Source organism: Gorilla gorilla, chromosome 4 (genome assembly GCF_029281585.2).
Source record: "Gorilla gorilla gorilla isolate KB3781 chromosome 4, NHGRI_mGorGor1-v2.1_pri, whole genome shotgun sequence".
Taxonomy (NCBI): Eukaryota; Metazoa; Chordata; class Mammalia; order Primates; family Hominidae; genus Gorilla; species Gorilla gorilla.
The window spans coordinates 16581125-16600000 of record NC_073228.2 but is presented as its reverse complement, the minus strand read 5'-3'; the positions used below and the strand labels follow the sequence as shown (position 1 = coordinate 16600000).

General features: G+C 42.3%; 1 protein-coding gene across 1 annotated transcript in view; it reads right to left on the bottom strand.

The window, feature by feature from the left end:
• The window catches only part of GRB2 (growth factor receptor bound protein 2), an 87492-nt gene that overhangs the window by 58489 nt on the left and 10127 nt on the right, over window positions 1–18876 (bottom strand). Inside the window, exon 2 of the mRNA XM_004040999.5 lies at window positions 17065–17279. Within this exon, the coding sequence (XP_004041047.1) occupies window positions 17065–17142 (78 nt within the window). The 5' untranslated portion in view covers window positions 17143–17279. The remainder of the gene's footprint in view (window positions 1–17064; window positions 17280–18876) is intronic.

The window sequence follows — 18876 nt, the reverse complement described above, 5'->3', positions numbered from 1 at the left end:
TCTGTTTCAAAAAAAAAAAAAAAAAAAAAGATTAGCTGAAGCATGAACTTCTACTGATTGTCTTGCACACAGACATTTTTAGCCTGTATAACATAATTTGTAACCAACGATTATAACTTACATATTGTACCATCCAATGAAAAGACAACTCTGGTATGAGGAGGAGTACCCTTCCTTCTTTTAAACTTTCCTAAAAACCTTTCACAGGCCAGGCAAGGTGGCTCACACCTGTAATCTGTAATCCCAGCACTTTGGGAGGCCAAGGTGAGAGGATCCCTTAATCCCAGAAGTTTGAGACAAGCCTGGGCAACATAATGAGACTCCATCCCTACAAAACAAAACAAAACAAAACAAACAAACAAACAAAAACTAGTTGGGCATGGTGGTGGATACCTGTAGTTCCAGAGACTAGGGTGGGAGGATCAACTGAGCCTGGAATGTTGGGGCTGTACTGAGCCATGATTGTACCTCTGCAATCCAGCCTGGGTAAGAGAGCCAGACCCTGTCTCAAAAACATAAAGACAGACCTTCACAGCTGGGCCCAGTGACTCACATCTATAATCCCAGCTACTTGGGAGGCTGAGATGGGAGGATCACTCGAGACCAGCCTGGGCAACATAGTGACCCCTCCTCTACAAAAAAAAATATTAAGTTACATTTTTAAATATAATACAGGGTGTGGTGATGCACACCTGTAGTCCCAGCTACTGAGGAGGCTGAGGTGAGATGATCACTTGAGCCCAGGAGTTCAAGCCTGCAATGAACTATGGTGGGGCCACTGTACTCCAGCCTGGGGTGACAGAATGAGACCCCATGTCTATTCCAAACAAAAAGTGGCCAGGCACAGTGGTTCATGCCTGTAATCCCAACACTTTGGGAGGTCAAGGCAGGAGGACTGCTTGAGGCCATGAGTTCGAGACCAGCCTGGGCAACATGGCGGGATCTTGTTTCTACAAAATACAAAAAGTTAGCTAGGCATGGTGGTGCTCACCTGCTGTCCCAGCTACTCGGGAGGCTGAAGTGGATGAAGTGCTTGAGCCTAGGAAGTTGAGGCTGCACTCCAGCCCAGGCAACAGAGTGAGACCCTGTCTCAGGAAAAAAAAAAAAAAAAAGGCTGGGTGTGGTAGTTCACGCCTGTAATCCCAGTACTTTGGGAGGCTGAGGCAGGTGGATCACTTCAGGTCAAGAGTTAGAGACCAGCCTGGACAACATGGCAAAACCCTGTCTCTACTAAAAGTACAAAAATTAGCCAGGTATGGTGGCACACGCCTGTAGTCCCAGCTACTAGGGAGGCTGAGGTGGTAGAACTGCTTGAACCTGGGAGGCAGAGGTTGCAGTGAGCCAAGATTATGACACTACACTCTAGCCTGGGCAAGAGAGTAAGACTCTAAAAAAGAAAACAACCTACGAAGAAACAAACAGCAAAACAAAAACATCTTTCACCTTGTGACAGACTTCAGAACAACCCCCAAGTCTGCTGGTGTGTCTTCCCAGGTCGATTCTCATTTGCCAGGCCTTCCAATAAACCTTTATGAAATCATTTCTGCCTCAATAGTCTTAGTTTCAGTTGACAATATAAATCCCAAACCCAGGCCAGGTGCAGTGGCTCACGCCTGTAATTCCAGCACTTCGGGAGGCCGAGGTAGGGGGGAGGATCACCTGCAGTCAGGAGTTCGAGACCAGCCTGACCAACATAGTGAAACACTGTCTCTACTAAAAATACAAAAATGAGCTGAGCGTGGTGGTGGGCACCTGTAATCCTAGCTACTTGGGAGGCTGAGGCAGGAGAATCACAGGAGGGCGGAGGTTGTAGTGAGCTGAGATCTCGCCACTGCATTTCAGCCTGGGCAACAGAGTGAGACTGTCTCAAAAAACAAACAAACAAACAAACACCCAAACCCAAAAGCAAGTTACACAAGAATAATTTTTCATGTGGTCACCTGAGGATATGCGGGTGAGAGGCATGTCCTTTTTGCCAGGCCTTTAATATCTAACAGGGAAGGGATGAAGTGAGAGAAAAACATAGAAATTTCACACATGAACGTACAACACTAACAAACTCATAGCTAAATATGAAAATTACTACTAAGAACTTTAAAGGTAACAACTGTTCAGGTGGGTGTAGTTCTAGTACAAGCTTAAACATGGCAGATGACAGGCCTCTGAGCAGATACAGTGTGGCTTTCTCCAAGTTTACGAACAACTACAGTATTAGTTCTTCTGTACTGGCTAACCTAAGTATAGAAGGAGACGAACCAATTAATTAAGGGAAGGCTTATAGGGTCTACCAGTTCTCACTTCTAGCATTAAATGAGGCCATTAGTTACAAATTCACTGGGATATATGACGTGGACTACTTCAGCACAATGTTTTGGAAAATTCACACAAATTTCGGTTCACAATCTATTCTGATTAGCTTTAATATGATTTTGAGAAAAGTCTTAATCATTGTATCTTTTCTAAGAGCCTGGCACAGAAATCCTCTGAGCTACTGCCACTTTCTAAAGAGGTACACTTTAACAGAAATGCCATTCTTCTCTCCAAAGATGAAGCACCTGCTTACTTTCATTATAAAATTTTGAATATGGTTTCACTGTTATGTTTTATGGTACCCAGGAACTGCAATAAAAGTAACTATGGCTATATGCATTAAACGTCTTTTCTGAAAGGTTATAGAAAACCTGAATAGTGATTTTCTTTGGGAAGGTTTGTCATATAAATTTTCTAATGATGAGTGAGACATTTATTTATTTGCTTATTTAATTTCAAAATTGTTATCTGGGCATCAGGAGGGAATTATGACCTAATTTCTTTTATGCTTTTTCTATTAAAAGATTCTAATAAAAATTTTAAAAGAATTAAATAAAGAAGACACTTGATTTCTTAAAAAAAAAAAAAAGAAAGACAGGGTCACACACTGTCACCCAGGCTGGAGTACAGTGGGGCAAACATAGCTCACTGTAGTCTCCACCTCCTGGGCTCAAGCAGTCTTCCCACCTTAGCCTCCCAAATAGCTGGAACTACAGGCATGCACCACCACACCTGGCTAATTTTTTTTATTTTTAGTAGAGACAAGGTCTTGCTATGTTGCCCAGGCTGGTCTCGAACTCCTGAGCTCAAGTGGTCCTCCCACTTCAGCCTCCCAAAGTGCTAGGATTACAGGCCATCTCACCTGGTCACTTGATTTCTTAATGCATGATAGATAGCTAAAACCCACTATTAATTTCAGATCTTTGTCTTTTAATTATACTTTTCAAAGCCAAGCATTTTATAAAAGTTGATACATAATAAATAGAATTTTGACTGGAGCTAAAAATGCAGGAAAGCCAAGGAAGGAGAAATGGAAACATGAACCTCTGGAAAACTGCAATTTGTCTCATTAGTAATTTTAATGCAGTGTGGAGACTGACCTAAGTCAAAAGTACATACATAAGAAAGCATATAACATTACTTTCACATCCCATGTGGGGAAAAGATAATTGAGATATAACTAGAAATCTAGATAGCAAGACCAGTTTTAGCGCCAGTCTGTTTATTCGTAAACAGCTGAACATGTCATGTTTCTAGTTTATCTTATTAGATTCTACAAAATTTCTATGTAATAGCCTTATACAGGTGGAAGATGATGTACTGCCTACACCAAGAAGAGTTTTAATAGGAAACGAATTTGCTCCATGAAGCTGTGCACAGTGATTTTTTCCTTTCCTTATTAGACAGCAAGACGGCCCTAAAATATTTGTTGACCTGCAAACTGACATCTGGAAAACTACTGTAGTGTTTTTGTTTTTTACTGCTTTTTCTGATTACAAAACTAATAGCTTGCAGTAAAAAAAAAAAAAAAAAACTATTATAGAAATGCACCATATAGAAAGTTAAAGTTCTCCATAATCCCTACATCCAGAGAAAACCAACTGTTACCCAACATCACACTCTTCTTTTTTCTTTATATTGCAGTATATGTGAGTAAGGATGTTTCATTAAGTTACAATACTTGTTTCTCAAAAGCTCTCAGCAGAGCCTCCTGGCTTAAAGCTAAACATTTGCAGCATAAACTAAACAAAGACTGGTTTGTCTGTCTTCCCATCTTGTTCCAAGCATGAGTTAAGATGGATGGTCTCCCTCTAGAAAATATTCATTTAGTTCAAAGACAATTTAAATTATGAATACATGCCATATTTCTCTATCATAATCACTTATTAATTTAACCTGACAAAGCTATAAAAAAAGGAAATTAACCACTTAAAAAATAGCACAAAATAAAATGTGCGGCCGAAAAACTGTGTCAAGCATCTTACATGCTGAGGGAAGGATGTTTAATCATCTCAGAAATCTGGTTAACATAGTCCTATAAAACACTGTCAGACTTTGAAATAATGTTCTGTTGTTAAAGGAGACTAGAGAATGAAGCAAACATTAGCTGTGCTATTATTATGTATTCTGGTTAGCGATTATGGGCCATTCTCACTTAAGGTCATCTTAAGTAGGTAACCATTTGTTCAGCCATTCAGACAATAGGACAATACATATATCAAAACCTCCCTTGAGATTACGAACTAAATTATTAACAGAAACAAGTGAAATATACAGCAATAGGGAAATAATTAAGTCAACTACAGAACATTAACTTGATATGTTATACAACCACTGAAAATAATTGGTAAAACTAATATGGAAAATGGTAACATTTTAAATTCACTACAATTACAGGATTATAAAAATGTATACATAATGATAATGCTTAAGAGAGATCTGAAATAGTAAAAATACTGGAATAGAGGGACTTATTGACTTTCCTATCTATTAATGTAAGCTAAAGTAATTTAAATGTTACAGTGAAGTGGAAATATTGCTAATAAAATAATCTATTCTTTTTCCCCAGCATTCCTTTTCAAACTCCTCTTCATAGTTATGTATGAAAATAAAGATACGGCTGGGTACAGTGGCTCATCCCAGCACTTTGAGAGGCCGAGGCGGGCAGATCATGAGGTAAGGAGTTCGAGACCAGCCTGGCCAACATAGTGAAACCCTCGTCTCTACTAAAAATAAAAAAAAAAATTAGCCAGGCATGGTGGCAGGCATCTGTAATCCCAGCCACTCAGGAGGCTGAGGCAGGAGAATTGCTTGAACCCGGGAGGCAGAGGTTGCAGTGAGCCAAGATCACGCCATTGCACTCCAGCCTGGGTGATGGTGCAAGACTCCGTCTCAAAAAAAAAAAAAAAAAAGAAAAGAAAGAGATATGAAATAATGACATGAAATGATCAACACTTCCCAAAAACACATACCCCTTTCTTGTTCTCAGTGAATCCTACAGTTTCAGGGTCCAAAATACATTTTTTCTCACTTTATAACTAAACTAATGCTCTTGCATTTTTCAAAAGAAAAATGTTACCAAGGGCTTTTGCCATTTTGTTAAACCTAGATTTTAAAAGTCCTGGGTTCCTGTAATCCCAGCACTTTGGGAGGCTGAGGCGGGTGGATCACAGGGTCAAGAGATCGAGATCACCCTGGCCAATATGGTGAAACCTCGTCTCTACTAAAAATATAAAAATTAGCTGGGCGTGGAGGCGCGTGCCTGTAGTCCCAGCTATTTGGAAGGCTGAGGCAGAAAAATCACTTGAACTCGGGAGGCAGAGGTTGCGGTGAGCCGAGATCGCGCCACTGTACTCCAGCCTGATGACAAAGCAAGACTCCGTCTCCAAAAAAAAAAAGTCCTGGGTAATGTATTGAGACCTTGTCTCAAAAAAAAAAAAACGAATAAAAAGTCCACTATTAAACTAAAGAATAAATTAGTTGAAAATAAAAGCCACTGTTAAAACGAAGAAAAAAACTTTCACTATTTTACTGCTAATAATTAATACAGGTTGTATATCCCTTAACTGAATAAGCGACCAGAGGCATTTCAAGGTTTCTGGATTTTGGAATATTTGCATTTATATAGGTTCAGCATCCCTAAATCTCAAAATCCAAAATGCTCCAACAGGCACTTCCTTTGAGTGCCATGCTGGCGCTCAAAAAAGTTTCAGATTTCAGATCTTTGGATTAGGGATACTCAATATGTAGTTCTTTTGATAAAAATGTTAGGACAGAAAGTAAAAGAACTACTGCTAGAAACCGGACCAAGGTGGGCTAAACTTTCTAGTAAAGAAGGAAATACTAAGCATTATCTATGGCATCCTTAAGATTTTTATTTATTTATTTTTTTTTTTTAGACGGAGTCTTGTGCCGTTGCCCAGGCTAGAGTGCGGTGGCGCTATCTGGGCTCACTGCAAGCTCCGCCTCCTGGGTTCACGCCATTCTCCTGCCTCAGCCTCCTGAGTAGCTGGGACTACAGGCGCCCGCCACCACGCCCGGCTAATTTTTTGTATTTTTAGTAGAGACGGGGTTATCACCATGTTAGCCAGGATGGTCTCGATCTCCTGACCTCGTGATCCGCCTGCCTCGTCCTCCCCAAGTGCTGGGATTACAGGCGTGAGCCACTGCGCCCAGCCGGCATCCTTAAGATTTTTAAAAGTTGTTTGGGGAAAAATACGCCTATTCTCATTATTGAGACTAGATAGAATGTTTACCCATGGCTTCTCACTGAGGGCAGTTAGAGATAATGAAATCGACCTTAATATCCTTAAAGTAAATACTATGAGTTTTTCCCAAGGCTGTTTTTTCAAACATTCCTTACTGTTAGCCAATTGCACAATCCCAAAGTTTCGGTAAACTACAGAAACTTACAAAAGAGGCCCCCAATAGGACACAGCATAGGTATCCATCTATTTGCTATAGATGTGTAAGAATGGAGAAAAACTCTCCATCAATACTGTGCTTTCAGCTGAGCTCTGGGACAGGGCTGGAGCAGTTCTGAGTCTGAGGTAATAGCAGATAACCTTTGGCCACTTTTATGCGTAGAGTCATGTGACTCAATAGTTTCCTGAACCCGGGATCTGGACTAATCACCTCTTATCAATGCTGTGTACTGAATAGCATTAATAAAACTAAAAGCTAGCAATTACTGTCTACTTTATGCTACTTACTGCTTTAAAAACACCAACATAGGCTGGGCGGGTGGCTCACGCCTGTAATCCCAGCACTTTGGGAGGCTGAGGTGGGCAGATCACAAGGTCAGGAGTTCGAGACCAGCCTGACCAATATGGTGAAACCCCGTCTCTACTAAAAATACAAAAATTAGCTGGGTGTGGTGGCGCGCTCCTGTAGTCCCAGCTACTCAAGAGGCTGAGGCAGAAGATTCGCTTGAACCCAGGAGGCGGAGGTTGCAGTCAGCCGAGATAGCACCACTACACTACACTGCACTACAGCCTGGGTGACAGAGCGAGACTCCTTCCCAAAAAGAAAATAACAACAACAAAAAACACCAACATACTGGCTCTTTTAATCTTCACTATGACCCCAGGAAGGTAGGAAACTATTGTTCCCATTTTACAGATGTCAGAACCAAAACACAAAGCCATCCCGTAAATTGCCCAAGATCGCAATGCCCGATCTGTCTGTGACAGAGCTAGGATTCCAAGCAGGCAGGTCTCGCCTAGAGCCAGTATTCTTTACAATACTTCAGATGTCTCTCATTCCACATCCAGAAGGAGGTAAAATTAAGGGAGTAACTGCCAAAAGGACAAAAGTTTTCCTCAAAAAGTCATTTTGGGTCATTTTTTCAAATGTCTCAAAGCTTTATGATACTGAGCACAGTCACAGTGAACTTCAGCCTAAGATTTAAAATCAGGTTAAACCTCAACGCTTAAGAAACAAAACCACTCCTCAGCAGAGCACTTCACCTTCCTAGAATATCCTTCAAGGTAAACTAGATGCAGAATGTAAACTGCTTACTATCTGAATGTAACTTTTTTCTTTTAATAAAACTGATAGCTGGGCATGGTGGCTCACTCCTGTAATCCCAGCACTTTGGGAGGCCAAGGCGGGTGGATCACCTGAGGTAGGGAGTTTGAGACCAGCCTGGCCGACATGGTGAAACCCTGTCTCTACTAAAAATACAAAAAATTAGCCGGGCGTGGTGGCACATGCCTGTAATCCCAGCTACTCAAGAGGCTAAGGCAGGAGAATCGCTTGAACCCGGGAGGTGGAGGTTGCAGTGAGGTGAGATCACACCACTGTACTCCAGCCTGGGCAACAGAGACTCTTGTCTCAAAATAACATAACATAACATAACATAAAATAAAATAAAATAAATAATAAAACTGATACATATGGTAACTAATTCAAAAGAGTATGAAGAGTAAAAGTCACCTGAAATTCAGTTACTTGGAGACAACAATTACTCCTTGGGAGACCATTCAGAAAGAGATCTATGTATATGATAAAAAAAGAGGAAAAGACAGCAATTTTTCCTAAATGGCCTCTCTCTCTAGTTTGACCTCATTTGTGTACAGAAAGGCTTTATTTACAGAGGCCGGGCGTGATAGCTCATGTCGGTAATCCCAGCACTTTGGGAGGCAGGCAGATTGCTTGAGCCCAGGAGTTCGAGACCAGCGTGGGCAACAGTGAGACCTCCTGGCTCTACCAAAAAAAAAAAAAAAAAAAGCAAACAAACAAACAAACAAACAAAAAAACCCTTAAATTATCCAGGTGTGGTAGTGCACAGCTGTAGTCCCACCTATTCAGGAGGCTGAGGTAGGAGGATTCCTTGAGACTGAGAGGTCAAGGTTGCAATGAGTCAAGATCATGCCACCGCATCCCAGCCTGGGTGACAGAGCAAGACCCTGTTTCAAAAATGAAAATAAGGCTGACCGTGGTGGCTCACTTCTATAATCCCAACACTTTGGGAGGCTGAGGCAGGCATATTACCTGAGGTCAGGATTTTGAGACCAGCCCGGCCAACATGGTGAAACATTGTCTCTACTAAAAATACAAAAATTAGCTGGGCATGGTGGTAGATGTTTGTAATCCCAGCTACTCAGAAGGCTGAGGCAGGAGAATCACTTGAACCATGGAAGCGGAGGTTGCAGTGAGCTGAGATTGTGCCATTGCACTCCAGCCTGAGCAACAAGAGTGAAACTCCATCTCGAAAATAAAAAATAAAAATAAAAAAAGGGAAAAAAAAAAAGAACATAAAATCAGGACTAAACCAGATTGGATCTGAATCCTAACTTGTGAATTTGGGCAAATTAAGCCTCAGATTTTTTGTCAGTAAAATGGGGATAACAGCATCTGCCTTTACAAGATTTGCGTGAGATTAAAAGAGAAGGGAAGTTGAATACTTAGCTTAGAGCAAAGGCATGCTAAGTATTTAATATGTTAGTTATATTATTACTTATTAAAACAGGATCCATTTAAACATTTCTCTGTGCAAGTGTAGGCATTATTCTGTGTTGATACAGATCAACGTTAACACCTTCACTGCCACTTAACAGGTGCCATAATCTACCTCTGTAAACCCCACTAATTGGTTTTGCTTTTTGGCTAGTATGGCAATTTCATGAACTGGAAGGTGCATGCCACTTTTATGTGTTTTAACATCTCTAAAATGCATCTTACAATTGACAGTATTGGCAGAAAAAAATTTTTCTAGGTGGTATATACATAATTGAAATAAACATCCTTATGTCTACATCTTTAAAAAACTTGTTTATGAGTTTCTTAGAATAAATTCTTTTTTTTTTTTGGAGACAGAGTCTCATTCTGTCGCCCAGGCTGGAGTGCAGTGGCATGATCTCGGCTCACTGCAACCTCTGCCTCCCGAGTTCAAGCGATTCTCATGCCTCAGCCTCCTGAGTAGCTGGGACTAGAGGCACACACCACCACGCCCAGCTAATTTGTGTATTTTTAGTAGAAACGGGATTTCACCATGTTGGCCGGGCTGGTCGCAAACTCTGACCTCAAGTGATCTACCCGCTTTGGCCTCCCAAAGTGCTGGGATTATAGGCATGAGCCACTGCGCTCAGCCTTAGAACAAATTCTTAAAATGTTACTTGCTGGATCATTTTATGTTCTGATACCTATTACCAAGCCACCAGTGAGAAAGACAATATTGGTAAAAATCTCCAGAGACATGGGAAAGTGGTACCCATTTCTTAACACTGGAGCCAGCAGAGGATGGGGTCAATCTTTGTTATCTTTGGTAATCTGACATACAAAATGACAAACTTACTCTAGACAGGAAGTCCAACAAATCACTCATGGAAGCAATGCCAGGCGGCTGAACAAAGCAAGACTACTGATACCCTAACATTTCTGGTTTACTCATACCTGGACAGTTAAGAGGGATATCCATGTATTGTGATGGGTACACCCAGTACACCACAGCAAGACCTAAGATCAAACTTCACCTCTGTCACTTGCTAGATGTGTGAATCTGAGCAAGTTTCTTAAGCTTTGAGCCTGTTTCTGCACCCATAAAATGGGGTTAAAAATGCCGATCTTGGCCAGGCGCGGTGGCTCACGCCTGTAATCCCAGCACTTAGGGAGGCTGAGAGGGGCGGATCACGAGGTCAGAGGATAGAGACCATCCTGGCTAACACAGTGAAACCCCGTCTCTACTAAAAACACACACACACAAATTAGCAGGGTGTGGTGGCGGGTGCCTGTAGTCCCAACTAATCGGGAGGCTGAGGTAGGAGAATGGCATGAACCCAGGAGGTGGAGCTTGCAGTGAGCTGAGATCCCACCACTGCACTCCATCCAGCCTGAGGGACAGAGCGAGACTCCATCTCAAAAAAAAAAAAAAAGAGTGCCAATCTTGCCCAGCACGGTGGCTCAAGCCTGTAATCCTAGCCAAGGTGGGTGGATATTTTGAGGCCAGGAGTTCGAGACCAACCTGGCCAACATGGTGAAACTCATCTCTACTAAAAGTACAAAAATTAGCAGGGTGTGGTAGCACGTGCCTGTAGTTCCAGCTATAGGCTGAGGTGGAAGGATCGTTTGAGCCTGGGAGGCAGAGGCTGCAGTGAGCTATGATGGCACCTCTGCATTCCAGCCTTGGTGACAGGGGGAGACTCTGTCTTAAAAAAAAAAAAAAACAATATTTCAGCATTCAAGATTAGAAATGATCTATAATTTAGTAGGCTGGGCATGGTGGCTCACACCTGTAATCCCAGCACTTTGGGAGGCCGAGGCAGGTGGATCATTTGAGGTCAGGAGTTTAAGACCAGCCTGGCCAACATGATAAAACCACATCTCTACTAAAAATACAAAAAATTAGCCGGGTGTGGTGGCGGGCGCCTATAATCCCATCTACTCGGGAGGCTGAGACAGGACCATCACTTGAACTCAGGAGGTGGAGGTTGCAGCAAGCCAAGATCGTGCGATTGCACTCCAGCCTGGGCGACAGAATAAGACTTCGCCTAAAAAAAAAAAAAAAAAAAAAAAAAAAAACCCAACAACTTAGAAGCTATTCTACCATACGGTTTAGAGGTGAAACTGAAAGATTCTGAAGGAATACTACATTTCCTTACTCATTTCTTTCTCCAAACAGGGGGAAGAATCATCTTCAGCCAGTCTCCCAAAAAGAATCTTTTATAGGAAATGAAAGTTCATTCTCAGCACCTATTTGGAAATAGTCCATTCAGCTGACAAAATGAATATAATAAAACGCAAGCAGATTATTTGCTTTAAGAGCACTCAAACAACAAACTGCTCCCTTCCTTTTTTGTTTTTGTTTTTTTGAGATGGAGTCTCTCTCGGTTGCCCAGGCTGGAGTGGAATGGCACAATCTTGGCTCACTGGAACCTCCACATCCCGGGTTCAAGCGATTCTCCTCCCTCAGCCTCCCGAGTAGCTGGGATTACAGGTACGCACGTGCACCACCGGGCCCAGCTGTTTTTTGTATTTTTAGTAGAGATGGGGTTTCACCATGTTGGCCAGGCTGGTCTCGAACTCCTGACCTCAAATGATCCATGCGCCTCGGCCTCCCCAAAGTGTTGGGATTCAGGCGTGAGCCACCACGCCTGACCACAAACTAACCTCCTTCTTAAAGATTAAATGCAATATTCTGGTTTAGTCAACAAGATTGATAAGAATTCTTACCAAAAGGCAAAGGCTGGGTGCAATGGCTCACACCTGTAATCCCAGCACTTTGGGAGGAAAAAATAAATGCTTCTACAGAGTATACTGATACTAGGACTTTAAAATAGTTGGGGGGGGGGGGAAACAACACTTTTTTTTTTTTTTTTTAATTTGGAGATGGGGTCTCGCTTTGTTGCCCAGGTTGGGCTCCAACTCCTGGGCTCAAGCAATCTTCCTCTCTCAGCTTCATGAGCAGGTGAGGCCTTCAGGCTTGCACTAGCATACCTGGCTTTTTATTTAGATTACGTAATTTGAACCCCTGAAATGGGACTTGTGCACTGAAACTCAGGACTTATAACTTGTGAAAACTCTAACCAACCAAACTAGGGATTGGCTCTCCACTGATCTTCTCCATTGAGGATCATAATCAAAGGGCATTCCTTTCTTAGGAGACTTATTAAAATGCCCCTATCTGACAGGCAGAAATCCCATGATTCTTGCTTTCAGTATCTTTCAAACCACTCCCCTCCTTCATTTCTAGTATCCCAGGTTGATACAGACACTTGACACACAACCCGATTACTTGCCACCATCCAGGCTTGGGGCCCCAGCCTTGCCCCCTTGCAATTCTTTATACACACACACACAATGCTCTTCATCGCTAAAAACCTTCCGAGGCTTCTTAAGGACCAGATCAAACTCTTACTGGGCTCTTCTCACCTCGCTCCAACTCTACCTTATTTTCCACTATGTCAGTCTAGATTCTTATTCCAGCCTTCCTATCTCAAACACAACAAGCACAAGTTCCGTCTCCCTTGAAATGTCCTCCTCCTCTTAACCTACACGTCCTGTTCTCCTTACAAGGTTCAGTTCAAGTCACAACTCTGCACACACCTGACTGATGTCAGCGCTTGCCAGTTTCATCCTTCCTGAACGACTCTAGCAGTTACAGTGTGCAACCGGACTCAAGCATACCATCAAATACTACTAAGAATCACTACTACAAATCACTACCAAGAATGATAGTTGTGTGATCTTGGATAGATCATTTAACCTATATGGGCCACCATTTCCTCATCTGTAAAAGGGTAAGTCTAACTTAAGAAATTTTAAAAGATCTTGCCGGGCGCGGTGGCTCACGCCTGTAATCCCAGCACTTTGGGAGGCCGAGACGGGCGGATCACGAGGTCAGGAGATTGAGACCATCCTGGCTAACATGGTGAAACCCCGTCTCTACTAAAAATACAAAAAATTAGCCGGGTGTGCTGGTGAGCGCCTGTAGTCCCAGCTACTCAGGAGGCTGAGGCAGGAGAATGGCGTGAACCCGGGAGGCAGAGCTTGCAGTGAGCCGAGATCGCGCCACTGCACTCCAGCCTGGGTGACAGAGCGAGACTCCAGCTCAAAAAAATAAAAAAATAAATAAAAATAAATTTTAAAAGATCTTTTCCTGTTCTAAAAAAATTTTTATATACCATCTTGTACTATTTCACATATTAATCTCAATTCTCTTACTTGAGATTTTGGAGCTTCTGAAGGGAGAAAGTACATCTTATATTTCTCTCCCAACTCTCAAAGCAACTTATCCCAGTATCTGGCTCAAGAGATGCTCAGTCAGTGTGACACTGAAATAGGCCAGGCAGTGCTGAGACAGAATGCTTTGAAGATCTCAATGTGAACTCAATACCTGTTTTTAAAGTAGTTTAAGAAACTGGTAAAGGTAGTTAGTGCCAGAGAGGGTAGAATACACCTAGATGATCCAGCCTGGCTCTCCACTAGAGCTGAAGAAAGCAAGAAGCTGGCTCTAGAATGGAATGAGCACAGATTTGAGAGCTCAAAATGGGTCTCTTAATTCCTATGCAGCACAGTTTGAAGTACGTATACATAAGCCCCTAAATGGCAGCTGCAACTCCTAGGTAAGTTTTATGTGCTCTAGTGTAGACTATTTAGGGGTCTTGTCAGTGGAGAACCTCTGGGACTGTCTCAAGCCTGCCCTACAATGGTGGGAGGAATTCTGATGTATTCCAACCACACCAGGCCTGAAACCTGCAGTGGAAGGGCAATTCCTTCTATTTTACATCCCAGTGTCCTCTCCCTCCCCCAGCCAAGAAAAACACAAGCTTTTATAAGAGAGAGAAACAAAGGCAGACATATTGAACCATTCAACTCTATTTTAGGCTTCCAGTAAAATGCTTTTATTTTTTCCTCTTTTTCTCAGGACAGTAACAGGTCAATGTGTAGACAGAAAGTAGGGAAGGGGTCTGCTGGAGGAGAGGAGTCACCATTTTTAACTAAAAGTTAACCAGGAACTCCAAGACAGGAGAAGATGTGATCCTTCTGAACTATAGACAGAGGATGAAGGCTAAGTGCCTTTCTATTCCATTATCTTGAAATGAAACTTATTCAATATCCATATGCACGTCTCCTTTATCAAGAGAAGGCATATATATGCCTATTTCAATGAAAGTTAAATTGTTCAATGCTATTCCAGCAACTTTTAAAACATGTTTTGGCTTACAACTAATACCCTCAAGACGTCCCAAATCAAAGCAATTCAAATGAAGCCAGTTTACTCCTTGAAGAATGAAATGAGGAAAACTCCGTTTTTTTAACTAACAGCTTTTAAGAAAGCATGTTCCTCCTCTTCACCCAGCCATTTCACACAGTTATGAGACAAAGGGCAACTACTGTATCGTCACTCTTTTTTTTTTCTTTTGGAGTAAAGCCACAACATTACCAACAAACAGCTAATGGCCACCGTTCAAAAGCAATAATGGCATTATGACTTCATATCTCAGTTATCTACCAAATTGAAAAGAACCACATATATGTATTTTTCTCTCTCCTCAAAGAAAATCTGAAAGTGAATGTGAGTATTCTGATTTACTTTCTCCTCCATAATAAAAATTTCTGAGGGACTGTTAAACAGGATCTTCTTCCCTAATAATAGGATGAGAAAGAAGGTTTTTACACTTGCTCCAGAATTTACTAACTTAAGTTAAAGAATTTATAAAATGTTCATGGTCTAGGTCTAGGACAAACTTCAAAGACAGAAATCAGGGAAAGTTCTTGTTTAAAAATTTTAAAAAGAGGCTGGGCGCAGTAGCTCACGCCTGTAATCCCAGCACTTTGGGAGGCCGAGGTGGGCAGATCACGAGGTCAGGAGATTGAGATCATCCTGGCTAACATGGTGAAATCCCATCTCCACTAAAAATACAAAAAATTAGCCGGGCGTGGTGGCGGGCGCCTGTAGTCCCAGCTACTCGGGAGGCTGAGGCAGGGGAATGGCGTGAACCTGGGAGGTGGAGCTTGCAGTGAGCCCAGATCGCACCACCGCAGTCCAGCCTGGGTGACAGAGCGAGACTCCAACTCAAAAAAAAAAAAAATTCTTAAAAAGAGACCGCATGCCCCTAGTTTTGTTTTAATTTGTTGCTTCAGTGCTTAATGTGCAACGGGACAGATTTAGAGAAAAATATGAACCACCAGCCTTCTAGGTTCAAGTTTCTAAGATAAACTTATGAAGAAATCTAAGTTTGTATCAAAAACAAAAAATACTAGCTCAAAAGGGCTTTTGTACAGGCTATAGATGCGGGCATTTGAGTAGCCCATCTTATACTATCACAAGTGGGTTATCTACGGAAAACAGTAATCACCTACAGAAACATCAAATTACCTCTCCCATACACCAATGAAAACTGAGCAATTTTGTAGTCTAAGTTAACTTTGCCCTGATCTCTAGCTGGGCATATTTTCTCTAGTACAAGAAAATAGAAACCTAGTTTCTAGAAAATGGTTCCGTCTGCTTTCTGACAATTTAGTGTTGACTTTGAGAATACCCTCGAAAAGTGTGGTGCCACAAACACAGCTTTGAAATGAACACATAGACACAAAGTTTTCTTCTCTTTAAAGGGCTCTGCAGCATCATCTTCTATGAGGCTCAACCTACATTTCTAACATTAAGAAATTACTGGGCAGTTAACTTCAGAGTAGAACTCTACGCCTTGGGCAATGAGGGCAAAATAGAGACTATCAATAAGTCCACATAACTTAAAAGTAAAAAAACTGCACGTCCTTTTATAAAGAACCATATTTCTACATCTCCACTTGCTTTCTCTTCATAAAATTCTAAGAATTTCATTCAGGGGTAGTAAACAAATGAGGTAGCAAATTCCAACAATCAGTCTAAGGCTCAGAAGGAAAAATGTCAAAACTTGAGACACAGGGAACACTCAAACATTAAGCTTCAGCCTTTCCTCCTTTAAAGTTAACATACTCTTTGATAACACTCATCCTCGTTAAAATAAATTACACATCCAAAAGGGCAAACTGCTACAGTCAATTGGGTAAACAACATAATTAACATGTGCTGGGGGAGAGCGAATCCTCACATAAATAGTGGGGTTCAAAATAAGCTGCACATGGTATAGAAGCTGATTTTTAAACTGTCAGCAGGTTTCTTTTCGTGCAATTAGAGTTTAATATGGGGTAATTGCTCCTCAAGTTTCTTTTAAGAAAGTTGAAATCTGACTTGTACAATAGCAGGTTGCACCTTATTATTTAGAACTCCATTTGTTTTTTCACAAAGAATAAAAATACACTGAGGTTCTTTAATGAGTTTTGGTATGTACTTCTAACAACCTCTCTAAACTGGGAAAATTAATTTCTAACCTACCAAAATCATATTCCAGAATGCAAAATCCTTTGGCTATATAAAATAAGACTAACTGAATGCTTTTACATAAATACTTCAGGTCTGGGTCTTTTTTAAAAATGCTATTTTTAAAATAAAACTCTACAGGGCAAATCAATCTACTCATATACTTCCTTTCTACAATCACATTACTTTGACTTTACTTGAAAATTACCAGTATCAACAGACAAATGAAGCATTCACACAAAGGCAGTTAAACACCACACATCACACCAACTCACTTAAGTCATATTTAATATTCTACTCAGCATCTAAAGCTCTACAGAACAAATATGATGGTAAATGTTAAAAGTGTACAATGAAAAACACAGCTTCTTTGTGTGTAATCAGGGCGAAAGAAGGTGGGTGAGCACAGGGAGAGCGATCTCAGCATTGTGCTCGGCATCAGCACTTACCTTGAGGATGTCCCCCCTTTTGAAGCTCAGCTCGTCGTCTGCAGTAGCTTTGAAGTCATATTTGGCGATGGCTTCCATTCTGAGCGCTGCTCAGTGCTCAGCAGCCTGAAGCAGGGGGAAGGGAGTCTTCCCTGCTGAAGCAACCCAGCGCTCTGGGCTTAGCCTCGCCTCTCTTCTGGGACTCGCTCCGGCACTCTGAGACACACAATGCCACCCTGAAGCAGGAGAGGGACGATTAAGAGCAGTGGCCAGGATTGAAGGCAACCCCGCCCTGCCAATCGGCCTGCTGTCCCAGCCCCCACGCCCCCTGGCTCGGCCTGGCTCAGCCCTCCTCCCTCCCTTCCAGGCAACAGCCCCCCCGCACTTCTTCCTCTTTTCAGCCTCAGCCCCCAGGCGACTGACAGGCCTGCCGGCCAATGGCACAGCTGCCTGAGCTATTCCTGAACACACTTCCTCTTCCTTCCCGCTGGGTGTGCACTGCGTGCAGGAACCGGCTGGAGTCCCGCTCAGTCTCCGCCTTTCCTCCTTTACTCCTCACAGGCTCTTCTCCAGCACCAAATACGGTCCACTGAAAGGAAGGCCTCACCCTGGGGATGGCACCTGTCTCTTCTCGATTAAACAGGCCTGTCTCCCTCCCTTCCCCACCGCCATCCTTTCTGGTCTTCTGAGAATGCTGGCTTCCCTACTCCACAGTCAAGAGCAAGCAAAGCAAAACTGTTTGGTCTCGAGCTGCTGCACTCTTCTCGAAACTAAACCATGATCTGCTCCCAAGAGAGCAGGAGAAAGTAAATGTAGGAACTGCTTTTTCAATCCATTTACTGCTACAAGCACCGGCGGCTTTCCCCCTGCACTTCCATGTTGTGATCGGCAAGCTCAGGTAACCAGGGAAAGATCACAGCTCCGAGCTGTGTACCGGTGGAAATGGTGGGGATGACGCTCTTGCATAAGGCTCCCTTTCCCTGGCAGATCCCCAAGACTCTGGGGTCCCCACCAGGAATGAAATAAATGACCAAGGCTCAGCACTCCAGAAATAGCTCCATATTATTTCTAACTAACCTAAGGAGCAGAGCTGAAGTCCTAATCTACACTTGAAAGGAATCCCTTTTTCAGAATCTGAGCTGCCAAGTATCTTGTTTGGGAAAGAAAGTGCAGGGAGATGGTGCCCGAAGAAGGTCAAAGAGAAGTCTCTCTCACAGTCACCCTGTGCACAGCTTCTTAGAGCAAGCAGAGTATAAAACTGATGCAAACTGCATTTTGCAGGTAAAAGATTCTGTGAGAACCCTGAGATACTGTATCAGACGATGAGGAACTGGCAGTAGTACAATGACTGGTGTAGTGAAGCGTCTCCAGCCATGAATATAGGACACAACCTAGATCTGTGGATAACTAAATAAAAATAAAGCCCCGTTCTGGTTAGCTCGGTCACTGTTTTCATACGTGCTAAACAAAAGCAGAAAACAACAGAACTGGGACAGATTATTTATAGTGACACCTTTCTTGGATAATTACGACCCAGCAGCTCATTTGAGGGGCACAACTGATTATTATTCCTTTGTTCTAAAGTTGACAATTGGGGCACTAATCAAGCATAGCTGCAAATGGACCAAGTAGTAAAGCAGTGGGGAATATTAAGATTAGACCGAGATAAGTATTATCAAAAAGAAAATAAATCGTCTGACAATGAGTCCTTCAGTCAAATTCTGAAAGCCAAACATTCTGCTGCAGGTAACTAATAAACCAAACCAATGTTTATTCCTTCAGGCCATACCTAAGATATTCCATGTGGCGGTGGCTGTAACAGGGAAAGTAAAG